A 21,667-nucleotide genomic window follows, 5' to 3' on the forward strand; every position below is an offset into this window, starting at 1 on the left:
GTTTTCCCACTTTGAGACTACAGCATGGGGTTTCTACCATCGTACGGCACGCCATCGAAAGGGAGTTCATCCTCATGTCCTACAGCCTCAATGGTCGCGTACTGCGCGGTTTCAGAGATGTTTCCGCCCACGAACACTCAGGTTGTAGTATGAGCTCCCTGCCGAGGTTTTCCCAAGAGACTACAGCATGGGGTTTTTCAAAAGGGGGGTAGAGGTTTCTTCAGAGTCGGCAACGCACGCGTAATACCTCTGGTATTGCAGGTGTTCATAGGCTACGGTAACCACTTACCATCAGGTAGGCCGTATGCTTGTTTGCCACCTCAGTGGTGTAAAAAAAAAGACTACAGCGTGAGGTTCTTTAAAAAAGAGGTAAAGCGGTTTCTTTAAGGTTTGCAACATGTGCGTAATGCCCCTGGTACTCGTATTGCAGGTGTTCATAGGCTACGGTAATCGCTTACCATCAAGTGGACCATATGCTTGTTTGCCACGTTTGTGGTATAAGAAACATATAATAAAATCAGTTTATAATAGATGGGGTTATGAGGTAACAAATATAAAAAACCACCTGAATTGGGAACCTCCTTTTTTTGAAGTCGGTTCAAAATAATAATATTAAATTTATATTTTAAGTAATATACATATATCGTGTAGTCAAAAATAAAGCCAAGTTGGCACTGAATAAAAAATTCCCACCTAGCTCTAGCCCGGAGCGACGTCACAAATAGCGGCACGGTGCCTCCCGTGATTCTAGGGTTGCCAACTGTACTGTTAAAAACAGTATTATACTGGTTTTCACTAAATTATACTTTTTACTGTTGAACAAAAATAAAGTTTACAAAATACTGTTTCAAGGGTCAAAATGCTTTACACTATAAGTGTTAGAGGCTCACACAATTTTTTTTTATTCAGTCAGAAGGCGCTCAGTGCAGATTAGTTTAATAAAAAATTAGCATTTATTTATTAGTTATAATTGTGTTAAGGTATATGAACTTTTTAGAAAAGACTGTAAATTAATAAGTTGTGCAATAAATTTTTAAAAATATGTAAGATACATATTACATTAAATACTTAAATTACTGTTCATTTTTCTTTCTAAAAGAGATTTCTTCCAGTCAACCTGACACAGTGGCATAGGAATAGTTTAACCCTTCTTTGCATGATTTTTTTTTATTGGTCGAAATAAATCAAGGTGATATAATTCATGTTCCAAACTAAAGGAAAAATGGTTAAAAAAATAAATTTGACAGCTATGTTTTTTTTTCTGCAATGGACATTAAAAAGGTATTCAGACACGATCAACTTAAAGTGAACTTGTTCTTTTATGTAATTTTTGGGCATTCAATGTTATGATGGAAATTTACCACCAATTGCAAAGAAGGGTTAATATTCTTCTCAGACCTAAATATAGATAGATAGATAGATAGATACTCTTTATTGTTTCCTCCAAAAGATTACAATAGTAAACTTATTATAAATATAAACTTAAAATTATAAATATACTTTATTTGTTGTAAAAAAGTTGGCAACCCTACATGATTGTGTCCCGGTGCATTTTGCATTCATTTCCCTGGACGCATGTTGTTTGCTGCACCAGTGTTCATGTGATACATTCTGCGGATTCACTGTAATCGGCCAACGGATATTTAATGGGTTGTTTCATTTTTATATTTATGATTCTTCTCTTATTTTAATTTATAAAATGTTGTGCATTGAAAAAATATAAGTTTTAAGCAAAATAAATCGGTATATAAAATTTGTTTATATAGTCATATGTATGTATGTGTAAATCGAACATAAATTAGGTGTAGGTATAGATATCTAAAGGAGAAAGATCGTATATATCAGAAACGGGTGATTTTTTTACCACCGTTTTAATTTACGTGTAATTAGATCGAATAAGCCCGACTAGTTTCGGAATCAATTCGTGACCATTAATCATAAGCGGCTGTGACATGAGCGCGAGCATAACGTACAGCAAATGTATTTATAGCATTTATATGTATTTATAACGTATGTATTTATGTAATATTTTATTATATATTATAATATTTTATTTAACTGTATATTTGTTTATGTATTAATAGTTGTAGCATTTTAGCTGCCCGCTAACGAAATGCTTTCTCACTGTAATGGGTTGACTGGAAGAGATCTCTGTCAGAGATAAGTCCACCCTTGCTCACGACATTTATAAATACATTATTTTATATGTAACTTACAAGTGCAATAAAGAATATATATATAAAAAAAAAAAACCGAATCTCTTCTTGTAAAATATCCAATAAAGAAATCCAACGAATTTAAAACTTCTTTGCTTTGAAATTCGCATACAAATATAATATTTGTACGAACAATAATCATGTAGATAGTACGTAGACGAGATCAAGCACTTCAGACCAGACTTGGTGCCTGTTCTTCAAAATACCTATACCTGTACAACTAACATATTATCATATTTTACAATATAGATACTGGCAACTTTGTTCCGCGACACGTCTGAATATCGTAATGAATATTTATAGCTGTTTGTGAAACTTCCTAGTGTACGTTTGATATTTATGCGAAGTAGGTACTTATGAAACAACATGGTTTATGCTAATGACCAAACGTATGAATGTATATATAATAGTTTATAAACAAATCTATACTTATAATAAATCTGTAGAGAGGTCAATTCTGTACATGAAATATATGTCATATATAGTCATCGATACTGATGCCAAAAATGCAATCAGTAAAATATTAGTAATGGGGAGGCCATTAGTAACAATCCCTTCGCCCCATAGAAGGGTATTTTTTTTTATGGGTGAAAATGGTATGGTAACTCCGCCTGCGCTAACGGGATACGCTGGCGGAGCACCAGTGAAGGGTGTTAGATGAGAATGAAAACAGGTCAGTTAGCCTATCATGATCAGGAATTAGCCATGATAGTTTCCAGGGAGAATCGCATGGAGGTCGCCTGGTAGGGTATATTGATAGCAATGGGATTCTCAGTCTCCATTACTAACAATCCCTTCCCCCCTAATAGAAGGTATTTGAAGATCCGACATAGTTATATAACATTGATAGGATTTTTTTATACCATTGAGGTGGCAAATAAGCAGACGGTCAGTCTAATGGTAAGCGGTTATCGCAGCTAATGAACGCCTGCAGTACCGATACGTTTCCGAAGTAAGGTTTTTTGATGTTTGCGAGTTTTAATTACTTCCAAGTTCTCATAACAAGCTTAATTCAACAATTAATTGTTTTGAAAATAATTAATTCCCGAGTGAAACTTGTTAAGAAACTTGATAATTAAGACACTTTTTGCGCAAAGTATTCTGATATGATAGTTAAGTTTTAAAAACTTTTCTTTGATCTCTCATGTTTTATTATTTAGGTAATAGGGAGGGAGACTTTGTACAAGAGTCGTTTACTTGGGCACCTCTGTCCCATTCGTGTTTCTACCGTGAAGCAGTTGTGTTTGCATGGCTGTGTTTCGGTTTGAAGGGTGGGGTATGACAGTGAATTTACAAGATACAGAGGAATTACACCTGAGGAATGGCAACGCATGGGGGGTTTTTTTTTTTTTTTTTTTTTTTTTTTTTTATAAAACTTAGAATGGCAAACAAGCTGACGGCCCACCTGATGGAAAGTGGTAACCGTCGCCTATAGACATGAGCAGTACCATGGACATAACAGAGTATACTGTTTCGCCCATGATACCCCCATGCGTTGCCATTCTGAGGACTCAGGTGTTATTCCTCTGTACCCAGTAAATTCACGGGGTATCATGGGCTGAACAGTATACTCTGTTATGTCCATGGTACTGCTCATGTATATAGGCGACGGTTGCCACTTTCCATCAGGTGGGCCGTCTGCTTGTTTGCCATTCTAAGTTGTATAAAAAAAAAATTATACTTATCTACATGGATCTTAGAATCTACTGACTGATGATAATGCAGACTTTTTTCTCGTTTAAAATAAATTGTAAAAATTGTAAATTGTAACATTATGCAGTTGTACTTGCTTGTTACTGTGCTTAATAATTGTACTACAGCTGACTTGAATATTTGACGTTCATAAGCGGCTAAAATGTCCTACATGAATAAATGATTTTTGAATTTTGAATTTTGAAATAAAAAAATATTTATAATAAATTATTATTATTTATTGTAAAAAAAAGAACACTTTCTACAAATATCACACGGATTATAAGAATCTATATTTACGTGTGATATTCGTAGAAAGTGTTCTTTTACAATAGATAAGACCACAATATTCAATACAAACAGACGGCTGGACGCCCCGGGCAGTGGCGGCTGGCAATCTTCCAGAATGTAACGCCATATTATAACGAGACTTGACAAAGGGGAAAGTGGAACACGAGCTACCACACTACAATTGTGTTATGGGCCCACCTAATACACTCACGCGTGAGTGGTTCGCTCTGCCTTCCTATTTATTTTCACGGTTTTTTTGTTTCAATGGGTGATAATGGAATGGTAACCCCGCCCGCGCTATCGGTATATACCGACGAGGCACCAGTGGAAGACGACAGGTGAGAATGAATGCAGATCAGTTGACCCACCATGTTGAATTTTTTTTTATACAACTTAGAATGGCAAACAAGCTGACGGCCCACCTGATGGAAAGTGGTAACCGTCGCTTATAGACATGAGTAGTACCATGGACATAACAGAGTATACTGTTTCGCCCATGATACCCCCCATGCGTTGCCATTCCTAAGAACTTAGGCGTTATTCCTCTGTACCCCGTAAATTCACTGCCATATCCCACACTAAATACACAGGAGTATTTTTGTGTGTGTGTGTGTGTGTGTATGTGTGTGTGTGTATGATACTTTATATCCTGATGCACACAGGCAAAGCCGCAGGAAACAGTTACAAATACTGTGCCAGTAATAAACAAAATTAATCCTGGCACACAATCCTGGCGAACAGCAAATACGAATGAAATGTTAGTTAACACAATAACCCTTCTTAGTACGCCGCCGTACCCTCGGGAACACTTCGCAGAAACGTCGGCAATGACTGCCTCTGGGAACGGAGTGCTTCGCCGTCATTTATTTAGCGGATCGCATTTTTCCCATTCAACAGCAATATAGTAAATTGGACTGCGTTGCTGATAAAGATTTATGCAATGAAACGGTCTGTCGGGAAATGCCACTGGGCATACACAGCGCCATTTAGCCGTAAACTTAACATATCTTGCAATAGTGCAATCATACTTATCATAAGATAAGTTTACGGCTGGGGGGAAAGGATTGTTAGCAATGGAGTTTGACAGCCCCATTGCTAGCAATATACCTTATGAGGTCGACCTCCACGTGGGTCGCCCTGGAAACCATCGTGAACAATTCTTGTTGAATTCGTCACGATGGGCTAACTGACCTACTTCATCCTCACCTATCATCCTTCACTGGTGCCCCGCCGATGTATACCGATAGCGCGGATGGGGTTACTATTCCATTATCATCCATTAAAGTTTACTCTCTTGGCTCTAAAATATATAGTATTTTCTATGTATCATCATTACATAATATAAAACAAAGTTGCTTCCCGCTGTCTGTCCCTATGTATGCTTAGATCTTTAAAACTGCGCATCGGATTTGGATGTGTTTTTTTTAATAGATAGAGTAATTCAAGGGGAAGGTTTATATGTATAATACATGCATAATATAGTGTGCTTTTTTGCAAGACAATTTTTTCGAAATTGTATGTTCGTATTTTGTCACTATTGAGGTTAATTTTTAAACCGCTCTGTAGTATATTTAATATCACCATTGAACCCGTACAAAGCCGGGGCGGATCGCTAGTATTATATTATATATCAGATCTATATCTTTATATAAAACAAAATCTTTAATAGACATAGTACATTTAAATAAATACACATAATGTTAACAGAGATTTAAAAGAGTAACTGTCGAGTTTCTTACTAAATCTTCTCAGCAGATAAGCATTCCGAACCATGCAGTTAATTCACAAAAAATAAAGATTTAAAAGTGCTTCTTAACAAATCTAGATTTCTGTCTACACCTGTATTTGAATAAAAATGTCTACAGTGTGCAGGGTTCAAACCCACGACCCTGGGGGAAAAGGGATTGTTAGTAATGGAGACTGAGAATCCCATTGCTAGCAATATACCCAACCAGGTCGACTTCCTGGCGGTTCCCCTTGAAAACTATCGTGGTTAATTCCTGATGAATCCATCATGATGATCTAACTGGCTTGTTTTCATTCTCATCTATCACCCTTCACTGGTGCTCCGCCAGCGTATCCCGTTAGCGCAGGCGGGGTTACCATACCATTTTCACTCATAAAAAAAAACCCACGAGTCTCAGATGTTGAACGAGTATGCTAAATCGTGGTACCAACAAAATCGACTAATATTCGTAGATACATGATTCCGTGATCTAAATTCAAAATGTTTAAAATCTAATCTGTCTACGAGACGTTTTAACGTTTATCAACTAGTTTATATTCATCTTAAAATAAAAATTATGAAATTAGTAAATATGTATTCGTAGCATATAGAACTATTGTTTTTTTTTTCTCGAAACGAAATCTACTTTTCCGTGACTACTAACGGTAACGCTTTACAATTCACTTCTTGTCTACAGCAGTGTTGCCAAATGCAATTGTAAATTTTTACCCAAATGTCATAAACATTTTCTCCAAATTTTTTTTATACCACAAAGATGGCAAATATGCATACAGTCCGTCTGATGGTAAACGGTCATTGTAATCTATGGTCGCCTGCAACATTAGTGGTGTCACATGCACGTTGACGACCCTGAATAAACCTTAATATAACCTTTTTGAAGATACTGATGATACGGTTTTTACGTTTTTCTATGTAGCCATATGCCACGCTGCGGATAATGAAGAATAAAACGCCCTTGTAATTTGTATTTCCAATTTTGTATTCTTTTAATTACTTATTCATTTTTTTTTTATATAAACTGTCAGTATAACTTTTCAACACGAACCGGCGTTTTCTTTATTACAATCAGTTCACAATAGCCCTTATGTAACTTTCTTCGCCTTCGGATACCAAAATAGTGAAAAAAAAAAATTCTCCACACAAATTCCATTTTCCTCGAAAAATTTCATTTCTCCAAATATTTCTCGACGACTACAATTTTTACCCAAAATTGTGAAAAAAATACCTAATCTGGCAACACTAGTCTATAGCCACAGGTACAGCCTCTCGTTGTACAAACAGAAATGCAAATAAAAGTTTGAATGCGGTATCCGTTTGGTTTCGCTTCGCAAATATTCAAATACTATAGAGCAGTGTTTACACGGGAGTATAGGGAACAAATATTTTGGATCTCGCTTTGCAATTCCAATGTTTATGAATAAATTATGTTAAACCCTATATGTGATATTACATACACACATAGATCATTGGGGATCATGTTCCTTTTCAAATAGTAAAAGGTATAATCATGATACCTTTTACAGGTGGAAAAAACTGGAAATCTTTGACCCGAGTTCGATTCTCTTGTCGGCCTATTTAAAATGTGAATTATTTGCACTTCATACATTATACCTGATTATACCTCAAGTACTCTTGTATACAAGTTCATATCCGTATTTTAGATTATAGATTCCAAAACTCAAACTATTTTAGACAAGAATTTTTGAAAGTCGACTGATACCTCAGACCCCATAGCCAAATTAAAAATCTTTAGTTTCTTTCTTATTGATATAAAATACTTATTAATTTGAAAACTTTGCGGTTGTTTAATTAAGTAAACTTGACATTATTTCCCTATTAAAATTTAACAAAATAAATAGACATTAAATTCAGTAAATGTCATTAATAATTAATAATACCAACTACGTTACTTTCAATTAAGAACTTGTGTTAATTAAAAGCCGTCGATTTTAAAATGTCGTCGAACCCCAAAGTTAGTTTTCGTTTATGTCGTCCTGGGAAACCGATTTCTAACCCAAGGAGTCAATATCGACCACACTGAGAATCTCTATTTTAGTTTATTTGTGGTATCGTCTTTCTTATCTCATAATATTAAACTGAGATATTTTGATATTTTTTAATGGATGAAAATGGAATAGTAACTCTGTTTCCGTTGGCAGAATATTAATGAGATATCATGGATAAAAATGAAGTCAGATCAGATAGCCCATTGTGACGTACTCACCAGAAATTAAGAACGATAGTTCAAGGGAAACTACGTGGATATACTAGGTATATATTGCTAGCAATGGATTCGCCAGTCTTCTCTACTAGTAATCGCCTCCCCTAACGCAAGATAGTCAATATCGACCACGCTGGGAATCTCTATTTTAGTTTATTTGTAGTATCGTCTCTCTTATCTCATAATATTAAACTGAGATATTTTGATATTTTTTAATGGATGAAAATGGAATAGTAACTCTGTTTCCGTTGGCAGAACATTAATGAGATATCATGGATAAAGATGAAGTCAGATCAGATAGCCCATTGTGACGTACTCACCAGAAATTAAGAACGATAGTTCAAGGGAAACTACGTGGATATACTAGGTATATATTGCTAGCAATGGATTCGCCAGTCTTCTCTACTAGTAATCGCCTCCCCTAACGCAAGATAGTCAATATCGACCACGCTGGGAATCTCTATTTTAGTTTATTTGTAGTATCGTCTCTCTTATCTCATAATATTAAACTGAGATATTTTGATATTTTTAATGGATGAAAATGGAATAGTAACTCTGTTTCTGTTGGCAGAACACTAGTGAGATATCATGGATAAAGATGAAGTCAGATTAGTTAGCCCATTGTGACGTATTCACCAGGAATTAAGCTTGATCGTTCAAAGGGAACTACGTGGATATACGAGGTATATATTGCTAGCAATGGATTCGCCAGTCTTCTCTATTAGTAATCGTCTCCCCTAACGCAAGATAATGCCTCTCAATATACATAGAACCAATTAGAATAATTCCAGTTTTATGACGCTAGTCATAAATACCATTGCATAAGGGGGGAAAAGGGATTGTTAGTAATGGAGACTAAGAATCCCATTGCTAGCAATATACCCAACCAGGTCGACCTCCTCGCGGTTCCCCCAAGAAACTATCATGATTAATTCCTGATGAATTTGTCATGATGGGCTAACTGGCCTGTTTTCATCCTCATCGATCACCCTTCACTGGTGCCCCGCCAGCGTATCCCATTAGCGCAGACGGGGTTACCACTCCATTTTCATCCAATAAAAAAAAATACCATTGCATAATTTTAAGACAAGATGACGCCATATTGTTTACAGAACGGTTCAGTCTTCGTCGATTTTACGCCGATTTTAGTCTCTGTTTATGCAGTCAATAGAGTTTATTGGTTGTTTTTTTTTTTTTTTTTTTTGTATTATACAATCCTAAATTATAAAAGCAACAAGTCACCTATATTCAAGTTAGCGTCACAAATTCACGTACCTAGCTAGTGCAAAAGGCGAGTGGCGCGGTCGAGTGGCACCAGCCAGCTAGCTGTGTCGAGAGCCAGCCGCTGCGCGAGCCAGTAATTGGAGCAAGACAAGTGTACGACCCTACAAAAATATGCATTTTATTTATATGTAAAAATCTTGTATAAATGATTTAAACATATTTTAAATACACAATCGGGCGGCGTTTTACGTCTCTTTTATATCGCGTTATGCTTCGATTTTATATATACAATATTTGTAGACAACACGAAAGTTTTTTAGAAAACTTTTAGAGAGTTTTTTTTTTTAAAGAACATTTTGAATTTAAAATTAATAAATGATTTAAAATTCTAAATTTTCTTTAAAATTTAAAGTAAACTTATGTGAGTTTGCTTTACTTTTTAGCATAACTGACTCCAATTATGATATCGAATTTTGCCACAATTGACTGCGCTATTTTTCTTTGCGGAGCAATATTATTGTTTGCAGGTATTTATAGAAACTGAAGTATTACACTGACCCCAAATAATATTTGTGATAGGGATGAATGATGACGACTGTTATGGAAACTTAATGCTGTTTAATTACATGTAATGAAATTCCGAATTTTTCGGACTTAATTTCGTGTTTTTGTCCATACCGAAGTCGACCCAGTAAATGGAGCATTTTGTTCGCCATAAATCCTACCTTAAAAGTCCCAGGGAACAATATTTTAACATTTTTAATATTTTTAAACAGTTATTATCACGTGATTTTAACATCAAATCTGTTTCGTTAAACCTTGAAATTTCGGGAAACATTTCATGGTAGGCCTTCAAGTCTTATAATATATAAGTATTCTTAAATATTTATAAAACTTGATGAAAAAATTTTTGAAAATTTATCTACATTATATTCGCCTTAAATAGCAAAACAAGTTCGATATTATTTATTTATTTATTTAGCTCTTTATTGCACCATAAATAAAAATATACAATGACAAGTGAATAATTCAAGTGAAATACAGTAACATAAATACAGATTGAAATATATACACATAAAGGTATTTATTATAACTTCTTTTTTTAGGGAATATACAAGAGATTTTTTATTAACATATAATATGTGTACAAAGTTCCATCAAATGCCGTCAATAGCCACTATTAATATATTGATAAATAACTGTTAACATCGTACGACCAGACAAAACAACAAAATTGGACATATTTAGCAAAATCGCTTACACCACGTTCGCATTTCTAAACTGCGAACTGCCAATTTTGCAGTTTGGAACTAAATTGAAACGTGACCGGGATTCTCCATCTGTTGCGTTTACATTTTTGATACAATGTCTGCTCAACGGTGATCTGTTAATTATTGAAATATCTACCGTCAATTGTGAGGATAAAGCTCATTTTTATTTATTTATTTATTTATTGCTCAATTCTGTGTAGGGTTGGCTAAATGAAAACGAAAAATGAATCTTTGTTTAACAAGTAAGATTGAATTTTTTTCTCAAAGGAACTTGCTTGATGTAAATTGAACTCGTGATGTGTTCAAGTAACTTGAAGCTAATCGTGCTTACTATAAGGTCTTAGCAGATAACAATATTTCGTAATACCCTAGCAATAGATTCGAAAAAAAAATTAATAAGTCTATTTGAATAAAGATTGTTTTTATTCTATTCTATTTTTGAAAAACAGTAAAAAATTTACTAATATGACAAATAATAAAGAGGAATGTTCTATTAAAACGTTATGGGGGAAATTTACAAGAGCATAATCCAGCCTGCTGTCTTGTATGGATCGAAGTGTTGGCCAACAAAGGCGACTGCATGTTAGCTGAGATGCGAATGTTGAGATGGCTGCTGGTGTGACCAGAATGGACAAAATTATCCTGCTATGGACATGTGTCGCGCATGTATGAGGAGCATGTTTTAAGAAAGACATTAAGAATGCGTGTGGATGGCTATAAGGACAGAGGAAGATCTAAAAAGACATGGATGGACTGTGTGAAAGATGATATGGCCAGAATGGCAGTGAATACGGAAATGACTGCGAATAGAGAGGAAAACATATTACGCTGACCCCAAATTTTTTTTTGATGGGTGTAAATGGTATGGCAACCCCGCCTGCGCTAACGGGATACGCTGGCGGAGCACCAGTGAAGGGTGATAGATAAGAATGAAAACAGGTCAGTTGGCTCATCATGATGAATACATCAGGAATTAACCATGATAGTTTTCAGGGAGAACCGCAAGGAGGTTGACCTAGTTGGGTATATTGCTAGCAATGGGATTCTCAGTCTCCATTACTAACAATCCCTTTCTCCCCAACCCAAATAATAATTGGGATATGGTTAGGAAGGTGATGATGATGAAACGTCAGCAGATCATGATTAAATCATTTGTGTTCATCGTCTGGCTCGCGGACTAGGCGACTGATGGCATTATGTTACAATTATTTATTATTATTAAAAATTTTGATTTCGCCAAGAACTACAATTTACGAATTTGCAATCTGTAATTACTCTTTCCAAAGACTTCAAAAAGAAGAACTTTCTCAGCACATTGTATATTTTCTTTATGTTTGTTACCGCATAACTCCGTCATTGTAAACCGATATGGATTTTTTTTTATCTTAAAGGACATATTTACAGATTGTTCCCATCGTAATTTCAATAGTTTAGTTTTTACATCAAAATAGCTAGTTTTATCACAATCTTTAATTATGGTATCGCTACTCAAACTCACAATATAGAGCCTTGATAAGTAGACTTATGCTGAATAGAATAAAGTTTATAATTGTATAAACGTATATCAGAATAAACCCGTCATGTTTTACTACGTATAACTACGACTCTATCGCCCTCTGGCTGGCGAGCAGCGAATTGCCACTTAAAAATGAAAATTGCAAATTTATTCGCAACATCATCTTTTTTAATGATTCGCGAACGTTTCGCGTAATATTTATTGGATTATGATTTCATTTGAACCCTAGTTGCTTATTACGATTATTTGCTGGTTTGTTTATTTAACCTTAACCTAATGGAAACATTATTTATTGAGTTCATATCCCATATTTCGACCTGACCCGTCACCTGTTGGAATGGGATTGTTAGTCATGGGGAGGTTAGTCCCCATTACTATCAATATACCCTATCAGGTCAACCTCCACGCGATTCCCCCTGGAAACTATCGTGCCTTTTCATCCTCACCTCTCACTGGTAGCCCGCCAGTGTATACCGATAGCTCAGGCAGGGTTACCATGCCATTTTCACCCATAAAAAAAGACGAAACCCGTCACCCGTATCCAATAGCGAGAACGGATCGCTCTGTCATTTACGCGATCCAGAAGTACTAAAAACATCTGTTGAAAAATGGTAACCGTCGCCTATAGATATGAACAGCACCATAGACATAACAGAATATCTAATAGTATTTAGATACCTCGTTAGGGCATTGAAACCTTTGTACAGTAATTCTCTATTGACATTTCACTTTTTATTTTTTTTCTGTGTGCATTAAAAAATAAAGAGAGAGATTCTATTATTTTATTATATCTATTTTGAAATAATTACACTGTGCCACCCAATAATAGAAATATATTTATATATAAAATGGTATAAAAACTGGACTGGTTTACGTTTATTTATTTAAGAAGAAATACTGGCAACGTCCCCTTCACGGGAATCGTCCGTTTTATAAAAAGCTATTTCAATGGAAAATTCTTCAGTCCATGTAAAATGTTAATCCGCTACAGTCGTTTGAGCCAACATGAGACAAACTTGTAATATAATTAATTGCAAAATTAATTATTTTACATTAAATTGATGCAATGTGGTTGCAAGTATTTTGTGACTTTTTGAACCAAACCATTAATTAATATTTCACTAAAAAAAAAACAAATGCACTTGACAACCTACACTAGAGATGCAATTGGTGCTTCTGCTCTTAATTACACTAATTAACGTCATAATTTGTTAAAATAATTCATTAATTTGGACAACTATTGTGCAGGCTTTTATTTTCTGTTTACTGTAACAAATAATTATAATGATAATAGTAATAATAAATATATTATATGATTAATGAAAGGAGAAAGACACACACACACACACACACACACACACACACACACACACACACACACACACACACACACACACACATACACATTATTCTACATAAATTATTTATATTATTAAAAATTTGCACGCCGACATAGAGGCAGAATGTACATGGGAAATGTAAATCTCTATCATCTAAAATTACCTACATTCTAGCAAACTAAATTCATTTCAAACAGGGTCGGCCTTCTAACATTCCATACGTAATCCACGTTACCGCGACAAACAGCAGCCTGCCAATTCTCATGATAATTAATTAAACCGTTATAAATCCAAGAGTAATAAAGTTACAAATAATAAATTCACTCTCATATTTTGCTAATAGCTAACGATAAATAAAGTATGGTCGTCTGCTGTCTGTAAACTGAAACACGTATTCGTAGCTACGTACTAGACAACAAAGGAAGTATGCATAACTCACGTCTGGACCCGCCCCGAGTCAGTCGAAATTAGCATAATCATTCTTAAGTATCAATCAGTGCGAGATTGCAAGATTCGTACGTTCAAATCTAGCTAAAAAAATGTCTGTCAACTTAAAAGTTCTGTATGGTTCCGGTATGTCCTTATTTTTCAATGGATGATAATGGAATGGTAACCCCGTCAGCGCTATCGGTATACACTGGCGGGGCACCAGTGAGGGATAATAGGTGAGGATGAAAGGGCAGGTCAGTTAGACCACTGTGATGAATACACCTGGAATTCAGCTCGATGGTTTCTAGGGGGAACCACGTGGAGGTCGACCTGACCCTGAATATACCCTATATTGCTAGCAATGGGATTGGTAGTCCGCATTACTAACAATCCCTTTCCCGCTAATCCTCTGTATGTGCTCTGTGAGTCCGGTATAGAATAGGCCAACCCTTCCTTTCTCGTGGGTGTCGTAAGAGGCGACTAACATAGGAGGGATAGGGATGGACAGCAGCGTGCCTCTTAAAACATATCCAAAGCCTGACTGCAGTTGCCAACCCGACTTCCGAGCGTGGCAAAACCCCCCAAGGCTTATAATCATCAGTGGACAGTTAAAGCCTGAAATAATGTACTGGTTATTTTTTAATTACTAATGTTTTTTTTTCGTTTGCCTCCAGACGTAATTGGCATTGCAAAGTCTTCCAATCGGCACCAAGACTGAACCTGTGATAGCCGGCGCCACACCCGCTCAGTACACGGGTGTCCGACAATAACCCGGCGGACCCAATATATGGAGAGTAACTCACCTTTTACAAGGACATTCTCTTAAAGTGAGTATACCGTGTAAAGATTTTTTTTAATAGATGATAATGGAATGGTAACCCCGCCTGCGCTATCGGTATACACTGGCGGGGCACCAGTGAGGGATGATAGGTGAGAATGAACAGAACAATTAGCCCATCATGAAGAATCTAACAATAAATCAATGACGATGGTTTCCAGGGGGAACCACGAGAAGGTCGACCTTACAGGGTATATTGCTAGCAATGGAGCTACTAATCCCCATTACTAATAATCCTATCTCCCCCCACCGTTTAAAGATTAGAAAGCGATCTGATAGACTTTTTCGATAAAAACTTAAACTTAATGAAAATGTATAAATAAAAAACATAAAATTGTCCCGGGCAAAGACAGCCCTTCAGTGGGTTCATCTTTCCGATAAATATGGACACTTGACCCCGGACACCGCTGTTACTATCACAAATCGTATGCCTCATCCTCTAATAGGATTTAGTTTAGGAGAAGATTTAGGACATAGTGACATCCTATCTCTTGCCCTGAAATCCTTGAAAAATCCTACCAAAATTCATCCAAAAATTCCAATCACCAACTTGCTCGCCCAATCTGGTAACTTATGGGCTCCCTGATGAAAAGGGCCAATAATGTGTGACCCCTAGTGCAAGAAGCGGAAGATCATACATGTTGGAAGTCATTGAGGAATGACTATATCCAGCAGTGGATAAATACAAGCAGAAATGATGATGATGATGCAAGAAAGTCTGCTGATGTTTAATAGTGGCTTAAATTAAAAATCTTTCGCCCACAGGTAGGGGTGGTCCATGCCCCACGCGGCGCCCCCAGCCACCGCCATGTCGGCCCCGCCGCGCCACCCTCACTTCTACACCGTCGAGGTCGGCGACACACGCTTCACGATACTTAAGCGCTACCAGAACCTGAAGCCCATCGGCTCCGGCGCCCAGGGTATTGTATGGTAAGTCACATTCTGCCCATACTGATCTACATCAGCATCCCCTATGCATACTTTATTTTCATTCATTTTTCATTATAAAAAGACATATCTAACTTCATGCCAAGTCTTTTCCGGAACAAACAGAGAGGATTAAGTTCCAAAGGATTTATATACATCTCTGGCTTAATTCACTTTCAGAACTTGTACCATTTATTTATTTATTTAAGGACAATCAACAAAGCGTACATTTATATCTATTTAAAATACATGATAATAACGTTACATTATAAAACGCTGCCTCAATTAATGGCCGCCATGACACGCATATTCAAATTCTATATAACTATTAGGATGAAAAATGATAAAAACTACAGTACTAGGTATACAATAAATAGTTTTTTTTTTTAAATGGATGATAATGGAATGGTAAGCCCACCCGCGCTATCGGTATACACCGACGGGGCACCAGTGAAGGATGATAAGTGAGGATGAAGCAGGTCAGTTAGCCCATCGTGACGAATTCAACGAGAATTGTTTACGATGGTTCCCAGGGCGAACCACGTGGACGTCGACCTAATAAGGTATATTGCTAGTAATGGGGCTGTCAAACTCCATTGCTAATAATCCTTTTCCCCCCTATAATAAATAGTTAGACTACAGTAATACTTTGGATTTGAAAGATTTGTACACTTATAATCTATATATACATGCCATGCTGTTATTAAGCCGATTAAATTAAACTATAGAATTTTATACGAAGTGAACTTGAATTTGTTTAAGGTCGTATTAATATCATTATTAATGTTAGGCAATCGTGACAACTGACTCATTACTTTCACACTGTATATCTTTTTTAACTTTTCATTTATTTTACTTTTGATTAAAAACGTTATAATTGTTCCTAACGTATCGCCTCTCTGCATGCCGAGTTAGTTCTCGTGAGATTCTGTAGACACTACCAAGATTGTCGTTAGTGCTTTTCCATCAACTTTTTATGTCGTCGCCATTATATGGTGGACGAAGTCTATAATCTTAGCGTAGGATATTTCTCATAAACTCACTTTCTAAATCCAGAGGGAGACTTTGTACAAAATTCGATTGCTTGCGTACCTCTGTCCCATTCGTGTTTCCACCGTGAAGCAGCTGTGTTTGCATGGCTGTGTTTCGGTTTGATGGGTGGGATATGGCGTGAATTTACTGGGTACAGAGGAATAACACTTGAGTCCTCAGGAATGGCAACGCATGTGGGGTATCATGGGCGAAACAGTAAACTCTGTTATGTCCATGGTACTGCTCATGTCTATAGGCGACGGTTACCACTTTCCATCAGGTGGGCCGTTAGCTTGTTTGCCATTCTAAGTTGTATAAAAAAAATCATATATAGCAATAAGTATACGCTCGGTTTTGTATTAATACACATGTTATTTTACTTGTAAATATTAAAAGAAAAAAACATGTAGATGATCCTATGAAACTCGGGAATTTGTTAAGGGAATCTAACTGAACCTATGCCATGACCGAATTTACCAAAATTATTACACTTTGGTTGATATTATCTTATTTTTATCATTCCCCGGACATTGCATAGAACGAGCGGACTCGTTCCATTATAACTCGCGTTCCTGTAAAAATTTACAAGAACCCTTGCTTAATGATGACATCGTTTAAGCAACATACGTGTATTATTTGCAAGCTTCTAGAGAGAACAGTTTGATGTGCGCTTTGTTAAATCAATCTTAATTTCTTCAATACAATAATATTAATAGAAGATTCGGGGTTATAATAATTTTAGCATTTATATCCATCCGATTACGTCATACTCGACAACTTCTCTGTTTCTTTTTCCTCTTCGTGGGCTATAGTTAAACATAAATAGAATTTTATTCTTAAAAATGTCGTAAATAATCATTGTATTTTAATATAATAACGACTGGATTGACTTGCGTGTAATTTGATTGAAAAAACTGGATTAGTTTGTCAGGCTCACGCTCATATCATAGCCGATGAATACTAAGGGTCCGGAATGATCCCGAAACTAGTCGAGCTTTCTTGATCAAATTACACGTATGTTAAACCGGTAGCTGTTTCGAATAGAATTAATATTGTTTTAAATAAAATTGCTCTTTATAACTGACGATAATTTTACAGAACGGTTTTCTACATGATATCAATTCCATATTTAGTACTTTATTTAAACAGTATGTTTTCATCCTCTGTGTGGAATGCAATCGTATATGTTTTATTGTTTTAATTTATTTTGCAATTGATATTGATTTAGGATTAACTATTAATCGATTATTATCACCTTTTTCATGGGGCTTTAAATAAGCAAACTTACAAGAAGGATCCACCACATCACCACCACTGTACTAAACATGCATAGAAATACACCACCAGTACATATAGTTAGACATATTTCTCTTTGTAGTTGACGCAGTATCAAAAAACGGAGTATGGATCAGTTTTACTCTGTGGGAGCGCAGGATTCGGTGTTCACAATACCGGTTCGGTATACCGAACTCAGGTTCTTCGGGATGGGTGCACAGGGGGTGGTGTGGTAAGCTGTCTTATGTCTCCATAACGGAGTGCCCGCTTAAACAGCATCTCTCATTAACCTATTAATATTTGGTCAAAGCAACCGCTTATTTCAACAACCTTACAGATTCTCCTTACATCCTTATGTCTGTTAATTTGATTACTGTTCGTAATGTCGTAATGGGGTCGATTCAAAAATGACATTTTTCTAAAACGATTTTTAAATGTTTATCAACTAAATATTGTATTACAGATTACCAAAAAATGATAGCATTCAGATACGAATCCATTGCAAAATTTAATCTATATTGGCCCTTTTTTTTACTATTGAAAAGTCCCACGATTGATCACGATGCCACCTGATGGAAAGCGATTTGGTCTAAGATGGGGCTCGCGGGCTCACGAATAGTCTATTCACATTCGTCTTAAATTGAAGCAGATTATATTTGGATGGAGAAACATAAGCAGGGAGAGAGTTCCACTTCTTGGTCATATGCATGATGAAGGAAGGTGTAAAGCGCTTTGTGCTTATAACTGTTATGTCTATCTGGACGTTAGGGTGGAGGCTCTCGTCCCATCTGGTCGTCATATCAAATTTATATTTTAATTTTGAAGACTTTTTTCTTTTAATGTAATAAACGGTTTAACTTATGTGTAATTAGATCGTAAAAGCTCGACTAGTTTCGGAATCAATTCGTGATCTTTAGTCATAAGCTACTGTGACGCGAGTACGAGCCTAACTTCGCGCCTCGGCCCGCTAAGTATGAGCTGTAGACGTTTACGGCATGCCATATATCTTTATCATTCTGTAGAATATAGTGCCTGAGAATCAACCCAGTGTATTTAAGACAGAGCAGTATTTATAAAATTGTATTATCTACAATACTGTGGTAATCATTCCTATATCTCTATGGATTGTATCTATGATTCAATCACAATTCACACTTTGCCAATGCCAAACTTTGATATTTGTGGACTCGATTATGCTTCTAACAAAGTAAACTATATGTACTAGCTAATTTAGTAGCTAATTAATCGTTATTTAACTAAATTTAATGTGTCTAATACGACTAACCCACATTACTTGTCCTTACATATTTATTATCATTGATAAATGTTAATGTATCTCTATTGTCTATTTAGAATAGTGGCCATAAATTGCTAACATTAATAAATGAGTGACTCTTCAACCATATAAAATATGTAAGTTATTCATACTGCATATTTAAAAGAATATCATGGGTATATAAGATAGATACTCTTTATTGTTTCCTCCAAAAGATTACAATAGTGAACTTATTATAGATATAAACAATTACAAGAAATAATCACAGTTAGAAAACAATAGGTTACCTTATCGCTAAAAGTGATCTCTTCCAGACAACCTTTGGATGGAGAAAAGTAATTATATGCAGAAATGATATAAGGGGTCGCCTGAAAACCAGCGCTGTATAGGTACAGCTCGCTGGAGGTGTGCATATATAGCAACAGCTGAGGCGGCTCCTGTTACTAGCAAAATGAATTTTATTTTTCTTTTTTTATTATTGTTTTTCCAACTATTATTGTATGATATACCAGAGGGAGACTTTGTACAAAAGTCGATTGCTTGGGTACCTCCGTCCCATTCGTGTTTCAACCGTGAAGCAGTTGTGTTTGCATGACTGTATTTCGGTTTGAAGGGTGGGATATGGCATAAATTTACTGGGTATAGAAGAATAACATCTGAGTCCTCAGGAATGGCAACCCATGGGGGGTATCATGGACGAAACAGTATACTCTGTTATGTCCGTGGTACTGCTCATGTCTATAGGCGACGGTTACCACTTTTCATCAGGTGGGCCGTCAGCTTGTTTGCCATTCTAAGTTGTATAAAAAAAATTATTGGTGGTAATAAAGATCTGTATCGATAAATTCACTAATTACTCGAATATTACAATTTAAAAAGCACCCCATTTAGTTCTACAATTTATGATTTTGCTCCATTAAAACGCTAATTTCAATCGTGGCTAAACCATTTATATTGGTTTCAAAACTAAACCGCTAAATATATTTAGATGAAATTTCCATATGGCCAATCTATAAGAAAACCTGAAAGTATATCGTTTCTTACAATAATTGTCCAACCTATTTATTCTTTCTTTCTACTCAAAGGTTGTCTGGAAGAGATTGTTTAGCAATAAGACCGCCTTTCGTACTACACTTTACTTACTGACAATTGTTCAACAAATCCCGTTATGTTGGTGCAATAAAGTGTTAAATAAATAAATAAATAATTGAAGATTGTTTTTCACAAAAAAAAATCGACTTCAGTTGTGGCAAAATTATTTTGATTTTTAATTGAAAAGTGATTCACAGAACCGATTTTGATAAAATTTCTATGTGATCGATCTGTAAGTATATCCTTTCAGGTTAAAATTTTTAAAATCGATTTACAACTGTCAGAGTTATTCACTTTTAGATAAAAAGTATTTTTTAAATCGATTTAGAAGGACAAAATTAACAACTGATAATAACATATTTTGTTTTACAAAAAAAAACAGCTCGTGGCAAAATCAGTTAATTCTGTTTTTAAACCAAACTATTGCTACTAGACCGATTTTGATAAAATTTCTAACGTAACTAATCTGAAAGTGTATCCTTTCAGTTAGGAAAATAATTTTCCATATCGGTTCCGAAATAACGGACTTCTGAGGTAACAAAAAGAAAGGTAGAGGTGACAATCGAATTGAGTCTTTCTTTTTGAAGGTGAGTGAAAAGAGATTTATCCAAATCGGTTTACAAACGACGGAGTTATGAGGTAACTATCTAGACGACATAGTTCTACTCAATAACTGAATATCCCGTGGCTCGGCCCACGCTGAACTCGTTATCTCCGGTTTCAGTTGGATTTTCCAACCTCGCCGAATACTAAAATGTATTCCATGAAAAACCACCGCGCAAACTTTCGATTTTCCAAATACTTGGAATTGTTTATTTACTTGCTAGTCTTTATTTGTGATTTCGTCTGCGTAACCGGTATATTTTATATTTATTAACCTGAATAAATAGTAACGTTATGCCATCCCAAATGGTATCAACGTGTATGCCAAGTTCAATTCGTGACAAATGGTTGAGCCGTTCAACGAAAAAACTCCCTTTTTACATTTATAATATTAGTATAGATTAATATAAGTACCGTATAATAATAATAGAATACTCCGCTGTTGAAAGTAGGGTTTTTTTTATACAACTTAGAATGGCAAACAAGCTGACGGCCCACCTGATGGAAAGTGGTAACCGTCGCCTATAGACATGAGCAGTACCATGGACATAACAGAGTATACTGTTTCGCCCATAATACCCCATGCGTTGCCATTCCTGAGGACTCAGGTGTTATTCCTCTGTACCCTGTAAATTCACGCCATATCCCACCCTTCAAACCGAAACACAGCCATGCAA

General features: G+C 35.8%; 1 protein-coding gene across 5 annotated transcripts in view; it reads left to right on the plus strand.

Annotated features, from left to right (window-relative positions):
- Positions 1-21,667, plus strand: part of LOC113516252 (stress-activated protein kinase JNK) — a 169,882-nt gene that overhangs the window by 136,930 nt on the left and 11,285 nt on the right. For 4 of the 5 annotated variants that reach the window (XM_052895237.1, XM_052895235.1, XM_052895236.1 and 1 more), the window contains 2 exons: positions 14,622-14,774; positions 15,551-15,715. In XM_052895237.1, the coding sequence (XP_052751197.1) occupies positions 15,564-15,715 (152 nt within the window). In that variant the 5' untranslated portion in view covers positions 14,622-14,774; positions 15,551-15,563. Of the gene's footprint in view, positions 1-14,621; positions 14,775-15,550; positions 15,716-18,122; positions 18,252-21,667 lie in introns of those variants that run through there. The other variant, XM_052895239.1, reaches the window with a different exon arrangement.

The sequence above is a fragment of the Galleria mellonella genome, unplaced genomic scaffold (genome assembly GCF_026898425.1).
Source record: "Galleria mellonella isolate WM207_F2 unplaced genomic scaffold, CSIRO_AGI_GalMel_v1 utg266, whole genome shotgun sequence".
Classification (NCBI taxonomy): Eukaryota; Metazoa; Arthropoda; class Insecta; order Lepidoptera; family Pyralidae; genus Galleria; species Galleria mellonella.